We start from the raw sequence: 24,528 nt of genomic DNA, 5'->3' as shown, positions 1-24,528 counted from the left end.
GAGGCGATAGCAAGTGAAATGCGGTGGAAGGCCAAGAGGGTAGATATTAGCGCGACCCTTCAACCGTGCAACCCCTTCGCCTACCGAAGACCCTCTCGGCACTTAGGAGTGCCTTACTGCTCCGACATACGGTACCTCCGTATTGCTCGTGCTTCACTTTGTAAGAGTTACCGAACTCAGCTACCGAAACCCCGTTCAATCCTTATAATGGCTATAATATTACTTCTCAGTATGATAACTTTCCGAATCATCATTTTGCAATTAAGAGGCCGTATAGCTAGTCCTCGAGGTCATAATATTCCGCTCGCCTTATCGAATTACCGCGCGAATGCGTCCGTCATCCCCCTCCCTTTTCAGGAGTCCGCCCACTTCGTTGCCGTCTGTTATCGCGGTTAATTGATTCGTCGAGCAGACGTTTAAATAATTAATTTCACCATTTCACAACTGACTTCCTTTCCTGTTTGCGTTTGAATAATTCGAGTTGGAAATCTTTTACGTACCAGAAGAGCCGTGAAATTTCCCGAGATAATGGACTTTACGACAAGTCATATGCACACGAAGCGATTATACAAAGAGATATCTCAATAGCTAGAACTTATTGTTACACGTGAAATTCCTGCATACGTATAGAAAAATATTGTATGTAAAACAACGAGAGAGAGCACTTTATTCTTTGTACTGGTATACTCTTAGCATTATGTGAGCTATTATTATCTAACGTAAGCCTCTTCTGCCTTACAAACGTATCGGATTTCATTGTGAGGATTACAATGCAAATTTTAACCGTCTCAAGCAACCTCAGTGCATCGCGTTCCTATTGAGCGCAAAATGTGTATCTTAAATCGTCAAGTCTTCTACAAAGGATATTCTACTTCTCGCAGCATCAATTCGGCTCAACGAGGATTATGAATTCTTTGTACCCGGATTCACCATGATGACAATGCCAAATCGACATCATATCCCGACGAAGAGAGAACGCAATTCTCTACAATATATAACTATGTATTTTATGTGTTTATATATTTGAAAGGATTTCAATTTCTCTAACCGCATATTTATGCATTTCGAATTACATCGTAATATTCATATTGAGATAAATTGATGAGGAGTAATTAATGGTGGCGACTGACAATTTACCGTCATTATCTTGCAGTAATAAATATACAATCGTTGCTCGTCAATCTAGTTGCAAATTTGAGATTCGTAATCGCACCGCTTTTAGCAATAATCGTACAAAACCGATGTTGCTGAAATGCATGTGTTGAGTGAAACATTGATTCATTCGGTATATCATCAAAGCGTTTTATTCGTGTGAAACCTTATAATGACATTCTGCACGCAGGAAAATAACTGAGGATCAAAACCAAAATGTTTTTATTAAAATTAATACACACGCTTCTCTGAAATGTGTTTTATATCGACGCATTGATCAGTTTGTTTTTTTTTTTCTTTAGCCTTTAAGTACTTTTTATTAATTACTGAAATATTTTCGCACTTCGCACTGGCTGCCTTTACTTTACTGCTTGTTACGTAATTTCGTGCAATATATCCGTAAAATTGTGCAATAATCATTCTATCGATTGTCTTACAGATAATTGCAAAACGATAATTTAACAGTTTGATAAAATCGCGGGGATAATTTGCCAATGAGAAGTAAACGAAATTGTATTAATTCTTAGCAAGTAAGTGGCTATGCTATTAATTCTTTTGCGTTGCCTCGATACATTTCTTTGCGAATTCCCGGATACTTTTACTAGCTATTAGGAAGTCTCATAGCCCAATCGATATACCGGAAAAAAGAGCACCGTTGTGGACAGGTAATTCAGTGCTGTGCGAGTGTAACAAGTATTGCTACTTTGGCAGAAATAAATTCACTCTGTACGCTTTTTTTTCTTTTTATCTTTACTCGTGCTAACACTAACGTTTTCTGGGAAAAGCAATTGTTGCAATGAGTTTCCAATAAATTGTGTTTTACCATAAAACTACACGAATAACTGCGTGATTTTATTTTCATTGAAACCGACGGTTTTGTGTCGATTAACGTTCGAATTGGCTGTCAGCATTTAATGAAAAATAACATTGACGCCACTTGGATTCCTCGTTCGAGAATGTAATCGTAATGAGATCGCAGCGTTTTGTCGCATATTCGATATTCGCTGTAAAAAGTAGCGATAGATTATATTATTTCAGTCTAATAAAGTGGAGTTAAAAAAGAGCGTTAAGAGTGCAACACGGTTGTTGGTGCGTTAGTTGTCAGATTAATAGTATTTTATTTAAAAATTTAACAATGCATGGAGTGATACGAACGTTTCGGCTCCGCTTTGGGCCATCTTCAGCATTGTAAAAAGAATTAATATAAACTTATAGTTATTTTCCATGCTCTCTCCGTTAAACCACAGATACTTCAAGATTGGAAAGTAGAAAGTTATATTAGTGTATTACCGTTTTAATATTTTTACCGTTACTATTTATTTATTTATTTTACTATTTTGATCTATCATAATGATGACTTTTTTTACTCAACTATTTATTATTCAACCTACTTCAGTTGCTGTTTGTTAGCCGTTTCCATAGTTTGTATCTTATATTTTATACCGTCTTCGAGACAGTAATATTTTTATAATTTATAAACTGCTTTTCTATCACATGTGACCAAATGATGTAATCTTCTACCACGTCTTTAATCTCACACTCACGTTCTGTGGTAAACTAACTTTGATTTCTTTAAATTCAATTTCTAGCCATTGATTGAGTTTGATCATATTACAGAAATTTGATCATTTAATCTAATTACACGCTAACTTTCCAACATGAAATTATATGGCTTTTGGACTTTTCAATCTTGAAGCACTCATCTGTGGCTTAAAGAGAGCATGAGAAATACTTAACCCTATAAGTTTATATTAATTTTCTTTTGAGACATCGCTAAAGGTGGCTCAAAACGGAGCCGAAACGTCCATATCACTAAGCATTGTTAATCTTAAATAAAATACTATTAATCTGTTAATTTTTTTTTATGCACCAACTGGATACTCTCAATGCTCTTTTTAACTTTATTGGTTTATTGAGAGTTCTAAATTAGTTCTTTCTTTTCATTTATTTCAATCTATTTCATTATTAAACAATAAAATTAATTTAATATCGCTGAAATCGGCTATTCGTATAGATTGTTGTAAGAGTACTGAATTTATCTAAACCTATTAAAAATTCGGCTAAGATTGTGAATAAATAATTTCGTATTGAAAATTGTATTGAATTCAGTAAAAATAATAATTGTAGTTTAATGTCCTCCAATCAACGAATTACATGAGATGAGCTAGAAATAAAATATCGTAGATCCTGTAATTCTGAGGCAGTAAATAATAGATGCTAGATATCTGCTGATACAGTTACGTGCATATTACAATTTTTAGCTCTCACAATCGCCTTTTGCGTAAATCTAGAGTTGAACTGTGAATTCTGCCTTCTAACAGACCATTCTGTAACCTTCAATTATACCGGGCTAACTTTGTTTGACGGAAAATATCTCCTATTCGATATCACAAACATTCATAAACGCAAAGCTCATTTTGGCAAGCGCGCCGAGCGAAATTAGCCGAATCGGTTTACCTAATTCGCTAGTATTCACAATCCGCGCGCAATTCGAATCAATCAACGTATAATTCAATGAGAGGCAATAAGCACTGTTGCTGGCATGGACCACTCGATAATCAAGGCCCGATGCCCGGTGGATGATTGTCCTAAACGTATCGACAATAGGGCACGCCATTTTCCAAGTGTTGCTACGTTATATTTCAGTTAACTGTGATTACTTTAAACAGTATTACTGGAAAAAATTTCAACCATTTGTTAATTTTTATTGACATGACACAATTTCGATTTGGAGTTGCAGAAATTGTTATCAAGTAAAATTAGAACAAATATTAATTTTACACTTTCTCTGTTCAGTCGTAAACTCATAACTTAATAAATCATATAATCCAATAACTTTTCTTAGCATTACCAGAAATGGGAGAAAATTATGTTAGGAATAATCGATACACAACAATAATCTTATTCTAAAAAGTCCTCCAATAGTTCAGGACTCAATGTCTATCAATCGCTATCTGTCGTCGCGGAACGTAATATTGTTACAATCGCGAACCTCGTCGAAATGTCGTTATCAAGTGCATAACGTTAGAATAACTTCCTCTTAATCACTACAAGGAAGCGACGTAACTGTATCAGTGGTACTCGTGCAAAATGCCAATAGCGACTCAGAAATTGACATAAATTGGCTCCTTATGTCCTACGGCAAGGAAACGCCGTATATTCCAGGCAATCTACTACTATGAAGCTGACTTCACCGTCGCTAATTAAATCATCGCGATCGCCGAAACGTCATTACCCGCGGGGATAAGGGGCCGTCGGTGCCGACGATGTGCGATAATCGAACGTTAATCAACACTAGAGCCAAAGCAAAACAAATTGAACCGAAGGCCAAAGGATTATGTGTGTATATATGCGAGTGGTGGCCGCTGGCTGCGTTTTGTTTTAGTTGGTTACTCCTAAGTTTGCCCGAGTTTCGGCTTTGCATGGCACGTTGCATTCCATCACGACCTCGCCGTGTTCCTCGCGGCCACCCAGCAGAGCTGTCAGTCTCTGCGACGGCAGTTCCGGCTACGAGTCGACCATGAGCCACCTGGGGCCCCATTACAACGTCTACAACGTGCCCAGGAGCAATTCGCCGGTGCTTAAGTACAACACCCTGAAGCCGCGGCGGCGCAAGCAGAAGCACTCGCAGCAGTTCTACTCGTTGCGGCTCTGCCGCCGGCACGAGAACATCCGCAGGAAGTACGAGCTATACGCGATACCGATCTATAAGACGTGCCCGCACAGGAGCGACAGCACGGCGACAATCGCGACGATCGTCCGGTCGATGGAGGACGCGCCGTCCCTGACCCTGAGCCAGGCGTCGGCATCGATCAGCCTGACGAGCCGATCGGCGCCGGCGACGCCGATACCGCCGTCGTCACCGTCGGCCGCGCCGCCGATACCAGCGCCGAGGACGCCGAAAAAAACCGATCCGTCCAAACACACCTACCAAAATGTCCCTCCCCCCGTTTTTCCGCCGAAAAACGCTTCGTTGCCTAAGCTTAAGGTTTGTCGACTACTGATGATCTATAATAAGATCCCCCCGCATCCGATGACGCTCGTGGACGTTGCCATGGGCGAGCTTTTCGCTGACCGTTTTTCGATCGATCCTATCGCCATTGGCTCGTATTGTCGAGTACTTCTTCACTGATCTTAATATTAATAATCGTGATTTTTATGCCATTACGCCAGTCAGATTTTTAAATACATTTCGCACTTTGATTTATAATTGTGTTAAATATTCCCTTCCATTTGCACTTCTGTGACCATAAATATACTTCTTAGTAAGAAATATGACGAATATAAGAAATAGAATTGAAGAGGAAAAATATATATATAGAAGTACAGAAAAGATGTGTTGAATTCAATATTTCTAGAAGCTTTGATGCAAGTTATTTTGATATACAAGGCTTTCTCAGCGCTGTATTTCATCAAGTATTGCGGCTGCAACACAATGCTCTTTATAGCCACGGTATAACGACCGTTACTTCAGAACTCGTGAAGAGAATGTATATAAAATGATGGAAAGGAATATATAAAGCATACTTATGTAAATTTATTTTCATCTGAAATACTAAGTGTGATGCAAAGAGACATTAAATTCGATTTAATTTATACTGGTCCCTGTCACATAATTTGACGGTCACAACACAACAAATTTATTAGTCAGACTTCTAATTGTGAGAATCAACTTCTCGCTTCAAATATCATACATAATATAAACTTTATTATTTTCTTCTATGTTATTTAAATCGCTGTTAGTTTATTAGGTATTAATATTTAATTAATTAGAGATGAAGAAATTTTGAGCAATAAAACAAAACAGCTCGTTAAAATTAATAATAATTGTCATTTAATTATAAATGAAATAATTCGTGATAAAAGACCATATCCAATTACGCAATACTAAAACCGCACAGGAACCATCTACCTATAGTCAGTTTATAATTAGCCTTCAAACTATATTATTTCATTTAGATTAACTTGTTCCCCGGTAAAATTAGAAAACAAAATTGTTTTCACTGTTAGTATACTAATAATATTTTCCATAATTTTAGCAACCTTTACGATTCACTCATTTAAAATCTAAGGATTTTATATTATTCATTTTATTTGTAAAAGCTTGTAGATTTCGCATACAATTGTCATATAATTGTTTGGACTATCAATTTTAATTTGTTATAGTAGTCACGCTATATATGTATAATATGTAGTCTGTGATAGAAAACATTCTTCCATCTAGCTGTTTCCTTATCATTGCATCTTTATTACAGCAGTTTGATTATAATCTGATTTCCTTAAGGCTACGAACTATAATGAACTCGTAGCGACTTTACGAGCACCATTCACGGCATTTTACCGATTCTCACATCTCTTAATCAAACTTTATAATTAATCGCTAAAATTGCTATATGCGATCGGTGTAAAGCGGCAACGTCCAACGAGCAAGACGTCAATCCATTCCCTCTTAAGCACCGAAGTAACATTAGCATCTCGCGCCTACTGCATGAGTACGATTTACGTGTCCGTAATAGATATAAAACAGCAGCTTCTCTCAAGCAAGTAGGAGGTAGAGTTGCTGGAAGCCGAGTTATAATCGGAAATCATATTTTCCCTGCTAAGCTGGATCCGGGCATCTATGTAGCGACCGCCCTTGTGCATGTTGGCCGCGCGTCAAGTAAGTTTCCACTGTCACACACGCTTAACCAATCACACGAGCTCTTTATTGTTTTTCGAACACCGATAAACCTGGGATATTACTTCGAGGTTTGCGATCATTTCATTGACGTGTCTGTCTCCTCTCGTTTTCCACTTACAATATAAAAGATTCAAAGGCGCGACTCTGCAACGGAAATATCTCTCTTCACTTCTCGATCTGCAGCATAAACCTTGCACAATACCTTTATCACTGTATCAGATATATAGGTAAACCAATAAACACTGTCAACAAGAATTTTTCGAGCGTGCGATAAATATTCGAAAAGTCTATCATGCAAACAATAATTTATAAATCCTTTATGCCTTAAAGTATGAACACCAAAAGTTCTATTAATTATACTTGTATTTGCACATCAAATTTTCTATGTAAAATCCCGTGCATCTATTGATAAAATATATGTGTGATAGAGATTTTAGATATACATATATTATATTTACATACACATTAAACTCTATATGTGCTCCATATTTCACGCAACACATTGTGATGTACAGATTTGTACAGACCTTTTTCCCCGATATTAAGAAACCGAGAAGTAATATCTCAGATTCCAGCCGTCCGATTTTCTCATGCACACTCTACGTCGCGTTAACCACTCGCGCGTCCCCCGAATTGCCTGGTTCCAACTACTAACCGTGCCTGTTGCAGACCGACAGCCTATACAACTACAAAGAACACTACCAGCAGCAGCATCGGCAGGAGATGCAGCAGTACAGCTACCCCTTACCGAGCAACAGTTCGAACCAACTAACACTGCCACTAACGCGCAGCCTCTACCATTCCTCGATAGCTAGTCCCCTGCAGACCTCCCTCGTCCACACTAACAACAGCCGGCCGTCCACCCTGATGCACCACGAGGCCGCCACCATTGGCAATCACTTGCCTGCGGTGCATCGGGACGAGGAGCAGCAGCAGCAGCAGCAACAGCAGCAGACAAATTACGGCAATCACGACGCGAGACAATCGTCGACGCGTCGACACGCGACGAATCGGCGGAACGAGCGTAATCGGAAGTACCGGAAGCACGAGCGTACGTCGAGCGATCGGAGCAAGTCGAAGCAGAGCCGGCAAAGGGACAGAGACTCTTCTTCGCGGCGTAGCAACGCTTCCTTTGTCGACACCCCCGATTGCGAGACCAGCTTCCATCAGATCCCGGATCTGGGCGTGCCCGAAACGATGTACAAGATCTCGTATCCGCATTACTACGAGGACGACATCGCGGAGTGCTCCACCGACTATCACAAGCCAAACTCGGCGCTGGCGCGTCAGCAACAGCAGCAGCAGCAGCAGCCGCCTTGGGAACACCAATCGAATCGCTGCACCAGCAATAACACGCCTCAATTCCCATCGGACGCGGGCGACGCGAAAAATCGCAGTAAAACGAAGACGAGGCTCGGCGACACCCGCAGCATATCATCCGCGCCCACGATAATGCAGTACGCCGAGTTTCACTTCCGGGATGTCGGTCAGGAGATCGATGTCTAAAGGTTAGTCATCCCGAATACCTGCTGATGCACAACGGCACGGATGTTCTTTCGAAGAACGCGGGCGATCGCATTTTTTTCTCCCCCCCAAGGAATGTCGTATAGCAATTTGTTTAAGGCCCCGAGGCTTGGTACACGCTATTACGTCTTAAAGGTAACGCACCCGCGCGTGTCAAACACAGATTTCTTTAAGATGTTCCTCTACGTACGTCGTATTCAAAGGTAGGGTAATAAATTAATATGCTTTCCTTTCATTTTCTCTTCTACACTATTTACTTTGCCAATTATCCTTTGCCACGTATCCTTCTACAATTCTAATATCTTGACTTTTTTTATCTTGATCTGCCCCATTACTTTTGCATCGATTTATTTGCATTTGTTTGTTTTTCAGGTACGGTTTTAGATATTTTCTTCTTGCATCTGAATTAATATTAATTCGACTTTCGACAACGCACGGCATATCAACTTCTCTCTATGCTTTGATAAATACGGAAGATTATTTGATATATTGTGGAAAAGATTGTGTGTATTTTACATGTTGTATAACTTTATATTGTTATAATATAATTTATAATTTATTATATAACATCACCTTATAATACCATCGGACACACCCTTTTCAATATACATTCATTGTTTGACGATACGCACAGCGTGGTTCGAAATGTTTCGAGATAGAAACGCTAATATTATATGTATATTTATATACACGTATATATAATTCTGTTAGAATTTATTTTCGAGTTGAATACTATTCCCGCAATTTCTTTTTAATAAATCCCCCGTGCGCTTTAAATCAATATAATACTATTAAACTTCATGCGTAAAACGATAATACTGAGCGACATAAAGCATTACTGCAAGCAGATAGATATTGTTTTCAATAATATTTAATTCAATCAAAGAAATATCCAATCCATAAAAAAAGCTATGTGTGTATTTCTACGAGTAATAAGAAACCGTTCAAATACGAAAGATTGAAATCGCGCATCAGTTTGAGCATCCTCATAGAGAAACTTTAAGTTCAACAATAGTATACTACATCTGCGATCATACATATTATATTATATTGATTTGATTTATAAGAAGCGAATTATCCAATTTGATAAACGTAACCCAACGCAAAATGTATAACAGCTAGGATATCCTAAATAGACTTGAGTAATAATATCAAATTGGTGTTTTCTATCAAGTTTGAAACTATCGAACTTCAAGACATCCTAGATACTGATACACAATATATACTATATAGTATAGACTGCTGACGCAGTTTGCTTTGTTTTATTTCGTCGTGTGGTTATAACAGGCTCTACGCCGCAAACTTCTATAGGTAATGTCGAATTGTCGTGAATTTTATTTTTTAAAATAAAAAGCAGCAAGGAGCAGCACAATATTTACACATTATCTGAAATCTAAAGAAGCTGATAGGAGGTTGTTGATGGAACGGATCGAGACGATTTGAAGGGAACATTTTATCTCGCGGTAGCTTTATTCTATCGTAAATATTATTTATACTTTTTTTTAATTTCCTCGTACAAACTGTCAATAATTTTATGAATTAAAAATGAATTGAATCGTCAAAACAGTTTTGGTCGCTTTACATCTTGCATGTCTCTGTATCTCTCCCGCGAACGTACTCTGCCTGTGAGGCAGCTTGACGTAAAAAGCGCAATGCGAGCGGCGAGGAAGGATCGTTGCATGCGTATACCATATCAATTGTATATCTCAATGTTTGTTCGTAGGAGGGTCCGCTGACAAAGAGCGATACGTACATTTACTAGGACAATTTGGCGTCCGACAAGCCCTGTAGGTACATTGTACGGAGTATGTCACGCTGCTTACACATATATAACATAATTCGAGATTACTATAATACAAATACGGAATGTATTTGCGCCGCTCGCGCGAGGGATGCCGAACTCGAGCTCGTAGCTTTACTTGTAAAGTCACAACAATCTCAATATCTTCGAATTAACATATTTGTTTACGTGCTATTCTCTTGCAAATTATTTTTAATTCCTGCTTACGTATATATATAGTCTCCTGTGCGTTACCGAAATTATTTCAATCCCGTTGTGTGTGAAAGCGTGTATACAACACGCCCAACGCATATTTTATTGCCTAGAAATAAATTTGCTTGATAGAAAAAGAAGTTGTTAGGACATCTGCTAAATAATTTGGAAGTAGTCGAGATTACGGTTTATTACGTCGCATGATATTGCACTACATTCATACTGCAGACGTAAGCTTTAGTCAATTGTAGATCATCACGGTTTACTATAATATAATCGTCGCTCTTGCTACGTACAACAATAAGAGCTTCGAACCAATTAGGCAGCATAATTAGGCGAGTATTATTGTCCGAACAACAATCCTCTCAAATTCCGAACCACGCAATAACAGTTTAATATATGTATATGGGGGCGAGACTAGCATGCAGCATGATAACACTTATCATGACTAAACTTAATCTGATCAATTGGTGAGCTGAGAATAAGAGGATTATCTGCCAGATGGTTTAGCAATGAATAGCCCGTTTATATGTATAATTCTCTCTCAGCCCTTCAATAACATCTCCCCTTGACTCGCGTACTCGCTTTAGGCGCGCCTTAGACGTTGTCTAATTGACTGACATCGATCACGAACGAGAAAGCTTAACACCCGAAATGGTACTAGTCATTTGTCGATCGCTTGCAGAGCAGGGTCTGTTACGAGACTTCACGAACAGTCCGCCATAAAACTTTCGTGTGTGCAATCGTCCGCGCAGCACGGTTAAAACCCAAGCAATACAAAAATTTAAGGGACATTTATTTATTATCAAGATAAAATCTTGATAATAATCTTTTTGTAGAATTATCTAAGTATATAATAAAGATCTATTTTTTACTAATTAAACATACAAATAATAAACACAAGAATTAAGTTGATATGGCAACGGAAATTTATTTCAAATAAAATTCATTTAATTTCGTACGGAAGCAGAATTTCGCTGTGAAACTGAGAAATCGAAAACATCCTAAAAAGCGCTTGAAAGACCAGGATTGTCTTTTAGACATTTGTATTGTTTGAGTGCATTTTCGTTTCGTGATATTCGTCACGCTTTTCTGTTTATGCAGCCCTTCAAGCCGGAATTCTCGGATCTCGATTATGCGGACGTGGACTACAAGTCGTACGGGCCGATTAACTATAAAGCCGCCAGTATCGCGCTCCTTCAGAAGCAGCAGCAGCAGCAGCAGCAGCAGCAACAACAACAACAACAACAGGCTCAACAACAGCAGCGACTTTTGGACAGGAGGCCGCAGATGTACGGTGCTTCGGACGATAACGAGGAACTGCTTTAACCCTTTCCCATTCATTGTTCATTTAATAGCGATCCTATTTCAGCTTTCTCGGGGAGATGCAATGATAAGATACATTTAGCATTGAACGTGTTATATCTCGATAGGTAATTCGTTAAAACTCGCTAAATTCGATTTCTACGAGACCACACGTTGCCATAATAAATTTCTAGGATTATGATTCTCATGTGGAGCGAATTTAACGAGTTACGACACGGCGCCGCGTAATACGTTTTGTTCGTACGGGCGTAATTTGGCACGCGCATAAAAAAAAATTTATCTCGCTAAAAATTAATTATCCTCCGAATGCTTCTGTTTCAAAAGTTCTAAAAAGTTTTAAATAAAACGCTTGTCTTGGTGTCGTCCAGCTACTACGATCGAAGATCTTGTCAGAAACATTGCACGAAGGAAAAATAATGCAGCTCATATTTTATTTACCTCAAAATCCAATTTTTACCACTTATGGTCCCATCACGTGTCTTTGCATAATTGAAATAAACGTAATAGGATTTGCTCGATATTCAAAAAGCTATAAATACTTCGCATTACAGATAGCCGAAATACACAATCGCATATCTGCAAATACATTTACGTAATGTTTGGTTGCTTTAAGGGAATATCCAGGACTGTCTGTTCAGATAAATGTACGTTTAATATATTCTCTTTCTATGTAATGCGATTATTTATGTTATTACGCTGCTTCCAATATTCCGTATCATTTCACATGCCATATTTCATATATGCCTGCACTATATTACAAAATTAGACCTTCTCAGATGGGATTAGAACTTTGGTTACACATTAAAATGTAAATGTTTGAGGGAAAAGGTCGGAAACTCGTTCTTATTCACTCGCACCGGACACACGACGATGTACGAACTTGGTAGGACACATGTGGCAAAATTTTAAAAAAATTTTTGGAGATCTGTAAATTTATAAATACCTTTATACGAGATTATTGATACAATTGTACATTTACATAAGCTATCGGCATGTGTTCCGGGATCAAATTATGGAGATAATGCGCGAACCGTGGCGATAGAAAAGGAGATCTTGTTAAATATTGAATTAAGAAAAGAAGAAAAACATATCGCAGCCAAAAATATAATTCCCATCTCTCTGTTCCGTATTATTGTTATACAATTATTGATAAGCGGCGATAGAATATATAATTCTGTTGATGCATATTATTCTCGAATATCTTCGTATAATGCGTTTGTAAATTTGTAAGTTACAAGAATGATGAGTAGTTATTTGTACAGATCGACTATAAACCAAATATCACCGCTTAATCGCGGATCATACACAGTCCAGTGTTTATGTCATCAAGGATCTTCTTGTAAATAACGTATCCTTATAATCGTTAATTAATATTATCGTCAACCATGAATGATTAGCTATGATAACACGTTTCACCGAGTATTGGTTTAAAAAACCAACTCTGCGATCGTTTGTAAAATTGTGTTCACTTACCTCTTACCGCGAGAGCATAAATTACGCGGAAAATATATATTAGTCGCATGTTCGATGTCGCTATAATAAAATCGCAGTCTGATGACAGACTCGGTCGCGCCTACGATTTTAATGGTGATTTATACTGTTTACTACAACGTAAATGTTAAATACAACCAAATAGAACAAGGCTTCCGACCTTCTGTATGCATGGTGATACGTCTTATCGTATCTTTTTATTCGTCAACATCCCTCCACGGTCCATTGCAAATCGCTTTTCTTTTACCGCACGCGTGTTCCGATCGATTCAATCGCGTCGCTTTGCGTTCAAATCACGATTCGCTCTATTCATCGATATACATGCCGGGTGCCATTGATTCCTCTGGAAATTTTAATACTTTCTTTTGTTTATGTAAAGTCGATTTTACTGCGGCGGAAATTCAATTGATCATCAATCTGTTTTTCTATATCTCTTTGATATTGAATATTAAATCTTTGCAAAGTTTCAAATTAGACTTCTATTAAAGTACAATTCGATTGGAATTAAGTTATATCAACAAAATTTTCGTATTTTTATCACGATTTGTAACCATCTATATAGAGAGAATTGTGAAGAAAATTTATCAAATTTTTGCTGTGAAAAGATCAATTTCTTTATCAAAGAATCTATACGATAAAGCTCTCTTGAGTGATAAATCTCGGCGTTTCTATATATCACATATGTTTCTACAGAATATACCATTTATAACTGAATAACTTCAAGCTTTTTGAACAAGATATATACAAAGTATAATTTTCCTCTTTAAAACAGGTACGAAAATGTGTTCACAACGTGAGATTTACCTTTTTTCTAGAGTAGAATGGAGGTAAATAAGGGAAAAACTGCACTTTTACAGTTTCATTGTTCTTGAAAGAGTTACATTCAAAAATATAATTCAATCCTGAAAATGTGAAATATTTTACAGCAATGTGAGAAGAACGGGCGAAGCGTATCATCACTGGAGAAACATAGATTGACTTTTTGAAATTGGATAAAAATTAAATAAATGGAATGACGGGACATGAAAATCTCTTTTACATCAATATCCAATTATCATGTAATACATTCGCTCAGCATTCAAACGCAGATGTATTTACAAAGTTTTATTATTGTCATCGTGAATATACAATATAATATGCCACTGAAACGCACAGTTTATGAAAAATAAAATCTGATTTAATTTGGCCGATATTAATAGAATACTGCCAACATCGTTCTGCCAATCTTGTAAAAGATTTTGCTCTCGTAATCACGGTATCGATTTAAACCTTTTCATTAATTAAAATATATTGCACGGCTCAATTTCGTGACTAACGTGACTATTTTAATTATTCGATATTTAAAATAATTTGTTAGTACTGTGGCCTAAATTATTAATTTAATAAATTAATATTTCCTATGCTTCCCTGAAACCGCGAGGCCCGAGAGGCATTCCTATATAAAATGTATAAAAATGCTTTTTTCTTTCTTTCTTTCTTTCCTTCTTTTTTTCTCTTTATATATAGATATATATACATATATGTACGTATATATGTGTATATATACATAATATAATACATATAAAGCGTAAGAAAATAATTTTGGAACTAATTTAAGCATCGCGAAACGTCCGACCGACGACGATTACGGATTATACACCTGTTCGAAACTAGCCACCTAACGTATGCATAAACTTGTATGAACGTATCTGTGTAATAACTTACACTAGGAGTGTAAAGTGATTTTTCACCAATTTTTATATTTGAAACGTCGCTCTGTGAACTGTTGCTCGGTGAATTGAATAGTTTGTAATGAACACTACTGTATACATACGATACCTAATAGTACCGCGAATCGCGATCTCAAGCGTTTAAGAACTGTAAAACATTAAACCGTAATAAGAGTCGAATAATCTTTAGAGTATGTGTATAGATTTAACCGAACATTTATATAAAAAAAACTCCAGACGATCGTTTCCTTAAATTATACACGATAATATATAGCAATCGATCATTTGTAACATATTCACGCAGGTTCCCATCGAAAACAAATAATCGGAGAATGTGTGCAAAAAGTACTGATAACAATAAAATTTCTTTAAATAAAATGCATTAAGCTTGTGCAAGATACTCAGTTCCACATTGAAGCAATGAGCACGAATCACATATTTTTACAATGAAAATGCACGTTTTTATTATGATGTTTCTTTCATATTCCAACCATTTCTTTGATACACATTGTTGTACACAAAGTACTAAAATAATAACAATGCATTTAAAAGAAATTTGGACGGATTGATGAAAGTTACATTAGAAGTGTTAATTTTGTAACAAACTTTAGATTTATGTAAGATTAAAAGGATTACATTTGCCTTTATTGTTAACGTGTAACGTCCAATAAAATTCTGTTATATATGCAAAGCATTACATTTACTTCTCATCGTCCCATTATTCGATATTTCTTTTATAACAGTGGTAAAAAATAAATTGCATATAAATATCTTTTACAATAGCATAAAGAATATTTTTTATAACTATACAAAAATATTAAATTGTAATTTGATATGGATATTATATTTCTGAGGTTATTTTAAAATTGTAATTATAAGTTGTACCTAATCTCAATAGTTTTGAGCTATTATTTTATTACCCGCTTTGTTTAAAGCAGATAGGCATTAATTAATTAAAATTTTAGTTGACTAAAATAATCTATTAATCAATAATCAAAATTAATCAATTGTCATATATGTGTAATCGTGACTAGTTTAATCGATTAAAGATATTAATCTGATAAATCAGTTCTATTCGTGTATGAGAACGCGTGAACTTTTTTTTACCTTTTTTTCTGTAAAATACTTATGAAGACAATAATATGTTCCGGCACCGCCACCGGTGCGGCCGTTGGCCCAAGCTCTCGACGGAAACGGCTCCTTTGACTGATGGTGAAACTTTGAACATTTTCTTTTTGCTCTCACAATCGAGAAATAACCGTAAAATGTTAATGTGATATGTGTGAACTTAGTTCTTTTAGCCTAGTTCTTAACAACACTGAATTAAGTAGTGACTGACTGCCAATTTTTACAATTAAATTAATCGATTTTTATTTCACTAAATTAATCGACTAGATTAATCACAATTTGATAAATCGTGATTATATACAACGATTAAGTATTAGTTGATTAATTTGCTTCAATTCATTCCGCATTAATTATTAATAATTAATATCATTAATATCATTAAATTGACTAAATTACATTACATATATAATTGATTAATTTTGATTATTGATTAATGGATTACTTCAGTTAATTAAAATTTTAATCGATTAATAGATAAAATTACACTTAAAGTAAATCGTATACAAAATCCAATTTATAAAATTATCAATTGTTCTTGCTTAATAAATTCTATAATGATCAAGTATTTATTCCAAGGATACAAGTCCCATATCAAATGCAAAAGACAAAAGAGACGTTGCGCGAAACATACGTAGATTTTATCTGAGCGACGTTCGCAGTTTCATATCCGAATCATCGCGCTGGAAGGATGTGCCGCGTATCGAGTATTTCAGTGTCACAGAATTCTGACGCATGGAAATTCTCACGTCGATGGAAAACATATTGCGTGTTACTTGTACACCTTTTCTCACAGGAATCCACGGGGCAAGACCGATATCGCAATACCGAAATCCCCCGAGGTACAATGCATAAAGTTCAATTTAGTAGCTTAACTCGCGCGCGCGCGAAGTAAGACATATACTCTTGCTTATTCTAGAACGTGTGCTCTCCAACAAAAAGTGAGCATTGCAATATTCTCTCTCTCTCTCTCTCCCTTTTTCTCGCGATAGCAAATTCCCAAAACGAGATATGTATTGTGCTACAATTAAGCGTGCAATGAGCCGTACTTCATGACGATTGCACGTAATTTTCTAGTTCTGATACTAATTAACTCTCTATGGAGCTATTTGCTAGTTGCATTGATATGATATCCATATGTACTTCGTATGTTAAATATAAAATATAAGTACTTTATGCAAATAACATTACGGTATATTTTGCATGGTACGCTTTAGTATCGTCTAATGCGATATATGTTCAATTTACGTCATACCTTGTTAAATAATAATCAATAATAATTATTGATAACTAAGGTAAAGTTTGACACTGCAAACAACAAACACAAAACAACGAAATAATCTTACATAATAAAAAGATTTATAAGGAAATAATACTTATCGAGATAAAAGATTTAGATGTAACGAGATAATGAAAATCGCATTCTTTATTTTTAAATAGTCAAAAGGATGACGTTTTATTATAATTTTAACAAGTCACATTATGATCTGAAAATATTTACAAATTCTCGATCCAATATACAGATTACAGGCCCAATTATACATGTCAAAAGAACTTTTAAACTAAATCTTATAATAGATAATAGAATCGATAACCGGTCGTAAATCTCTCTTTTTTTTCTCTCTCTTTCTCTCTCTTTTTCTTTTTAGTTGGTATAAAGCTTTTAATAAAATTACGCGAATATATGTACATCTTATCTCAATCCAATATTCACTCATTAAAAAATATTACTGTCACGCATGTTACGTGTTAGACGTTTATCTCGTCCAAATAATCCTATTAGATCCAATGGATCTTCGTATGATTTACATCAAACTTTTCTAGTTCTCAATGTTCTAAAATGCTCGAACAAAAATACAACAATTCACATGTCGTAATGTAATGCATATACTCGATACTACAAGAATAAACCGTAATGAGAGAACCGTAAATTGCTCGATGCTACAAGAATAACGCGTGTCATTGCATATTTGTTTCAAAGTTGTGCAACACTAAAATACAGCATCCGATTCTGACAAAAAAACGTGATAAGACTATAACTGTAAGTGTATATAAATCTTCTTGAATCTTCGAGTTAATAATGTCGTTCTATTTGTTCATACACAGATAAGGTAAACTTGTCACGTGATATCAGATGAGTCTGATTTTGCAAAAGAGATATTACTTAACAGGCAGTTACATTTCATCTCAATTTCAATCAACATCAATCCATTTATTGGCATGCCATTTTGAAATCAATTCGCGAAATGTGCAGAGTTTTGAAACGTGAAATACAATTCTAAATCGTGCCGCGTTAAGTGTACATACAGTTGAAGTTTCTTCAACTTAAACAGATATACATATATTAAAGATATTTACGAAACTTATTTTGCGAAAGAGTGAAAATGACGATAATGGAAGATAAAAGTTTGAGCGAAACACTCGCGACAAAAGATTCGACAAAAATAACGAAATCAGAACTGGACGACGTCCGACCGCTCAAATTAAAGGTGTATAAAAAAAGATGGCTAATGCTGGCCATCTACATGTTTTACGCTGGATCGAACTCCTCTCAATGGATAGAATACTCGATTATAACTAACATAGTTACCAGGTATCACATTTTCCTCAAAATACAAACAGTATTTTTCAACGTAAATACATCAAATGCTTTTCTTGTATATTTTTTAGGTATTATGGAGTGTCTTCGTTAATGGTTGACTGGACCTCGATGTCGTTCATGGCATTTTACGCGGCGTTTATATTCCCAGCGTCGTATGTGACAGACAGGTGCGGCCTGCGATGGACCACCATCATAGGCACCGGCTTAAATTGTCTGGGTGCCTGGATAAAAACCTTTTCCGTTCAACCCGACAGGTTTCACGTCGCTTTCATCGGTCATTCGGTAGTCGCGCTCGCCCAGGTTACATATACATATCTTAATTTACTCCATTGATCTTCTTAAAAAAATCTTGACCGTTATGACTTAATTCTTTTCCTCTTCTTTTCTTTTTTTATATCCTTATCCCATTATCACTCTGTAATTCTCTGCCACGGACAGAGAATAGTAATTACTTTATTTCATATTAGACTATGGTCCTGCCGTTACCAGGACGCATAGCCGCGCAATGGTTTCCTGCTACCGAACTCTCGACCGCCACGTCTTTGGGTATTTTCGGCAATCAATTGGGAGTATCGTTGGGTTTTCTCTTAGGGCCCGTAATAGTGAAAAACCACAAAAACCTGGATGACATTGGCAAAGATTTGTCACGTTTATGCTGGATCGTTGCAGTCGTCGCCACGATTGCATTTGCTCTAGTCCTTATACGTGAGTTCGTAATCTATTACAAATACAGCAAGTATAATAGTGTATTTGCCTATCATATAAGTATTTAACTCTTATCAACTGTGATGTAAAACAGATCTCAGCGTGATGTAAAAAATATTTTTCTTGCTTCTTTAAATCTTCCACGTATGAAAGAATTCCATATTCTTTAACTTAATAAAATAATAAATAATCAAAATTAAATTCGTATTGCGCATATTAATATAAAATTTATATCTTTGTTTACGCGTTGCTGTGTTAACTTTGGCAAATGAGATTTGAGTGTCTCTTTTAAACGATCATTATTGATATCCGTTAAGCCGAAATAATCCTTTCTAGAGATTAATTGAAGGAAGCTATCCTTCAATATAGTTATCAAATTTTCAACGTAACTAAATTTTCCAATACAGGCGATAATCCACTTTAATCTCGGTCTCTTTATCCAGGTTTTATTTTTATTTATCTTACCCAACCGCAAGAAAATAAACCGTAATTAATTAAAGATCGCTCGCGTTCCAGAAAAGATTATCTCGTTTTAATCTTCTCAATGTGCTTCCGCGTCAGTATTTCAGGACGAACCGAAACTGCCGCCGAGCGAGACAAGGGCGCTGCAAAAAATTAATCGGACGAAGAAAAGAGAGGAATTCGTGGCGCCGATTAAAAGGCTCTGCAAAAATAAAAACTTTATCATGCTCTGTAATTCCTACGGTTTCAATGTCGGCGTGCTGAATGCCGTTTCTACATTACTCAATCAGATATTCCTCGCACACTTCGAGGTAAGCCAGTGAATCTCGATGCAATCAGATCAAACATAAAAAGAAAGAAATTCAAGCAAATATTTATGAATTTACGTTAACATCTAAAGATATTTTCGTACATATTTTGTACATATGTATCTAAATTCAAGACATACATATATACTCCGCATGTGTTTTAGAACGGAGAAGAAGATGCAGGCAGAATTGGCTTAGCTATAATTTTGACCGGTATGGCCGGTTCTGTTAGTTTTGGTATGATCCTTGATAGAACACATAAGTTCAAGTAAGAAAGACATTTACAATTGTGTTAGAAGTCCAATTAAAAAAAAAATGTACCTTGCATTTATTATAAATCATAACCTAGAAACGTTGACCAATAATAATATATATTTCCAGACAAACTGCCGTGACCGTATATTTTCTTACATTTTGTGGTCAAATACTATTTGCGGTGTCCACTTGCGTTGGCATAAAATGGATGGTATATGTGTCGGCGATTTTCTTAGGGTAACGTATCGATCGACATTTATATTTATACGCGCATATTGGAAAGTTACAATAAAAAATTGATTGTTTACGTGTAGATAACAAGTTTATCTTTGAACAATTCAGTGAAATGTACTTGCTGTTCTTATTATTTCATTATTTAAGTTCTGTTTTCAATGCACATTTTGCAAACAAATTTAGACTTTTATTATATTTTATTTATATCTTTTATGTTATTCATTTTAAAGGTAAGATTCTACTATTATTTGTGTTCTTTTATACTATATTTTATTTAATGTTAGTTATTCGGTCTTATGTAATATAATTTGGAATAACATACCTATTATATCTGTGGTATCATTCGTTTCAGATACTTCATGTCAGGATATCTAGCGTTGGGATATGACTTGTGCACCGAATTTACCTATCCAGAATCGGAGAATATACCCGCGGGATTTCTCAATATAACGACCTGCATGTACGGCATTGTACTCATTATAATATTTGGATTGTTACTAAACGCGTACGGCGATATTCCGGTGCACATCGGTTTATGTTTGGTTTTACTGCTCGGATTCATCTTGACCGCCGTAACGAAAGACGAGCAAAGACGACAAGATGCGAGGAAGAAGGCTCAGTATCAAGAACACGCGAGAATTGAGAAAAATGTCGACGACGTTCCAGAAACTAATCAACTAACTTATAATATTAATCAGTAGACACAAATGATATCAGATCTTTCAATACTGATAAACTTTCAGTCATATGTAATTTTATTCATATATTTTGTATATTTCAATAAATTTTAAAAAAGAATTAATCTCACATTGCGCACAGAAATGTAAATTACGCGTCGCTTTTTACGGGAACGCAGAACCATAAGTATATTAAAAATTTTGTTTACGAAAGAAACTCTTACCAATAAGTAATATGGCATAGTTTGATATTGCCTCTACCATAAAATGAAACGCGATTACTCCGACAAGTTTAACTTTACAGTATAGCAGTAAAAAGGATTTAACACTACATAATACCGCTAAAAAAGTGAACAATGAGAATCTTGCGTAAATTAAAATTAAAACGTGATAATTTTTCTTCTTGGAAATTATAAATAATCATCAATTTGTCTTAACTTCTGCTTAATTGTACTTAATATTCTGATATAATTTCGTTATACGCGTTAGATTACGCTTAATGAATTCAAAATAATAAACATTGACAAAAGCCTATCGACGTCAATATTTTATGCGACAAGCTTCTTGTTTAATTTTTTTATGTAAACATACATTTTTAAAAACAACATAAATCATATAGTGAAAAATGAGAAATGCGAATAAAACGCAGATATAAATTAACAAACGGTGGCACACGGACATGTTCCAATAGAATTTAAAATACATTTTTAAGCAATTTAAATATGAATAAATCCACATTTAAATATAGGTAAACATAAACGGTCATAAAATACTGTATAAATTTCTCATGTTTTTACGCAACGTGTAATATAAAATTTGTAATATTAAAACGTGTAATATATAAAATTTGAAGCTTATCGATAATTGTTGATCGCAAAAGAATAAATATTACATTTATTATATAATATTTTCCCGCTACAAATATAATCGCGAAGCAATTTTTCCTCGAACTTTTCTCTGTCAAAGTCTTCTCTTCCTTCCCCTCCCCCCCCCCTCTCCCCAAATGTACCTATGTCTAACACAAATATCTAATGCAAATTTTAATTTCGCGGATACTAAAAATTTTTCATCTTCATGTGAGATTGCCTTCAAATATTCAACTCGTCGAAAAATAAACATAGGCACGCAAAAGTTTCGCCATATCGATTCCGCCACGCGCGCATCGATGAATCGGAAAAGCCTTCGATGTGCCTACGCGGAACCTTTATCGACGGGGAAGCGGGACAACCTCAGCGTTGTTTTTAGATATAACACAAAGCCTCATGAAAATGAACGCCGCATAATACGCTGCATTTGACGCGTGACATGACGAACGCGTCTACCACTTGTTACTCAACCAGAATACTTGATATACTCAATCAGAGAACAAAAGTTCTCTCGACGCGCGGGGGCTATTATATCGCATGCTTTCGATCAACCCGACACTCGTGTCGTCTGTCTGCGACAGCGTTGTTATCGCGATTTCGTGAGTCTCGCACGATAGCGGCACCACCGCGCGCGCTCGTCTTTTCTATTTATCTTTCTTATCGCGCGAACACGTACATACATACATAAGTTGGACGTCAGAATTTTTCAGACAGAAATTATTTCTATTGTTTCCCTTTCTCTTATTTGTCAGTAAACATTTGCACGCGGACGTACGCTAGCAGAAACGTTATGCACGAACATTTCTATACTCCTCAAGTTGCTACGTGGCTTCATGCTGTGTAACTTTTCGTATACTTTTACATTATTATTAAGCCAAGATCCAGTCTGGATTGTAAATAGCGTTTTTCTCTTAAAAAAAAAAAATGATCAATTCGAGTTGCATATCGAAAAACGTATCTCTCATTGAAATTTAATTGAGATTATATCTGATTAAGATTATATTTAATTAAGATTATATCTTCTATATCAATTGTTTGAGATAAACGACATTTGTAAATGGAGAAAGATAGAGATTTAATGTAAGACAAGTTCAACAAGATGAAAACTTTGACAAGTAGCAAGTGTCACGAGCAAATATCGTATTGCGGGGTCGTAATGCGCGATCGACGACACGCGACGGTCGGCAAGTTCTAAGCGCGGACAACTTGGAATCCTAATTAACGTCGTCACTCAACTTCACTGTCAATCGGACGATTAATTCGCGCGCCACGTTTCTGGATCGCCCCCGGGCGAATTTATGTAGGCGAGCGAGCAACGTCCGCCGATCTTGCGAATTCATAAGGTATGCATTACAGTTGCGCGCGATCTTAAATTCCGGACACGTCCTTAATTCACGCAAGCCATTACAACACCCGCTACTACAATGGATGCGTTATTCTCGCTCTCGCTTAAAATTCACCCAATGATGAAAAACATCGATCCGGTTCATAAATACCAAGGGACACATATGCATACACGTTGTTGTTATTATTATTATTATTATTTTCATTAATTTTTATTCTTAAAATATAGTTTATTCATAAATCGATAAAAACTAATTTTCTAATATAATTAGCGCTCTTCCTAATTTTGGATCTACCTTGAACTCGAGAAGTATGTAGATGCGCGGGAGAGAAGTACGATAATTTATCCTGCATATATTATATTACATAAACACGAATCTCCCGGAAAACTCACTGCTGCTGCTGCTGCTGCTGCTGCTGCTGCTGCTGCTGCTTCTACCGCGTGAATTCGAGCGCGGCGTTTATCAGCATCCAAATCACTAATTTGCTACGCGGTGAGAAACGTATCCGCGTAGAATATATTCTATCACGATGGTAAAACGTTACGCCGTATTATCTGTTTACCAATGTTATACCGAGAGCGCTGCGGGAACTCAGATATGAAAATTGGACAGTTATGCGGAGAACACGAACGCGCCGAGGAACACGCTCGTTCATATTTGATTCGTCTTACGCCACAATTTTTATATTGTTCCGTTTTCCCCGAGCGGAAACGAAACGGTGTAACTGGACCGTGTGTTCGACGTAAAATTGACGTATATCCAAAATATAACGGCCAGACATCACTTACGTCGCCGCGTATACATACATTCTTAACACGTAATACGGGTAACATCGTATTACGAAACGGCGGCGAAACGAAAAAACGAAATCGTTTTCGTCTTCACCTCGTTTCGTATTCACGGAGCTTAGGCGCCCGCGATCTCGCGATACATCGGTGTTTTCGCATATAAAGACGGAATCGGCGACTCGGCAAAGGCTAGTCCGAAGTTTTCCGGTGCGCGTTTAGCAGCGGTATTAACGTCGGCAAAAATGAGGGAGACGGTAAAACAGCGTTCCATTTACCGCGTTTTAA

At 36.3% G+C, this 24,528-nt stretch overlaps 2 protein-coding genes across 10 annotated transcripts in view; both read left to right on the top strand.

The window, feature by feature from the left end:
- Nrm (neuromusculin) overlaps positions 1-11,592 on the top strand; it is a 161,246-nt gene extending 149,654 nt beyond the window's left edge. For 3 of the 9 annotated variants that reach the window (XM_071791011.1, XM_071791012.1, XM_071791008.1), the window contains 3 exons: positions 4,538-5,140; positions 7,502-8,340; positions 11,454-11,592. In XM_071791011.1, the coding sequence (XP_071647112.1) occupies positions 4,538-5,140; positions 7,502-8,338 (1,440 nt within the window). In that variant the 3' untranslated portion in view covers positions 8,339-8,340; positions 11,454-11,592. Of the gene's footprint in view, positions 1-4,537; positions 5,141-6,668; positions 6,900-7,501; positions 8,341-8,728; positions 8,924-10,079; positions 10,144-11,453 lie in introns of those variants that run through there. The other 6 variants (XM_071791016.1, XM_071791013.1, XM_071791010.1 and 3 more) reach the window with 5 other exon arrangements.
- Positions 11,593-18,167: 6,575 nt separating this feature from the next.
- Positions 18,168-21,373, top strand: LOC139820565 (choline/ethanolamine transporter flvcr2a-like). Its single transcript, XM_071790929.1, has 7 exons — positions 18,168-18,593; positions 18,671-18,902; positions 19,070-19,307; positions 19,869-20,080; positions 20,242-20,345; positions 20,459-20,569; positions 20,919-21,373. The coding sequence occupies exons 1-7, from the start codon at positions 18,385-18,387 to the stop codon at positions 21,265-21,267; spliced, it is 1,455 nt and encodes a 484-aa protein (XP_071647030.1). The 5' UTR covers positions 18,168-18,384; the 3' UTR covers positions 21,268-21,373.
- Positions 21,374-24,528: the final 3,155 nt, after the last annotated feature.

Source organism: Temnothorax longispinosus, chromosome 10 (assembly GCF_030848805.1).
Source record: "Temnothorax longispinosus isolate EJ_2023e chromosome 10, Tlon_JGU_v1, whole genome shotgun sequence".
NCBI classification, from domain to species: Eukaryota; Metazoa; Arthropoda; class Insecta; order Hymenoptera; family Formicidae; genus Temnothorax; species Temnothorax longispinosus.
This window is presented reverse-complemented; position numbering and strand designations above follow the sequence as displayed.

Coding starts and splice junctions, on each gene's coding strand:
- LOC139820565 (XM_071790929.1), top strand. CDS start 18,385: ATGACGATAATGGAAGATAAAAGTTTGAGCGAAACACTCGCGACAAAA. Junction 18,594..18,670: donor ATAACTAACATAGTTACCAG/GTATCACATTTT, acceptor TATATTTTTTAG/GTATTATGGAGTGTCTTCGT. Junction 18,903..19,069: donor CGGTAGTCGCGCTCGCCCAG/GTTACATATACA, acceptor ATTTCATATTAG/ACTATGGTCCTGCCGTTACC.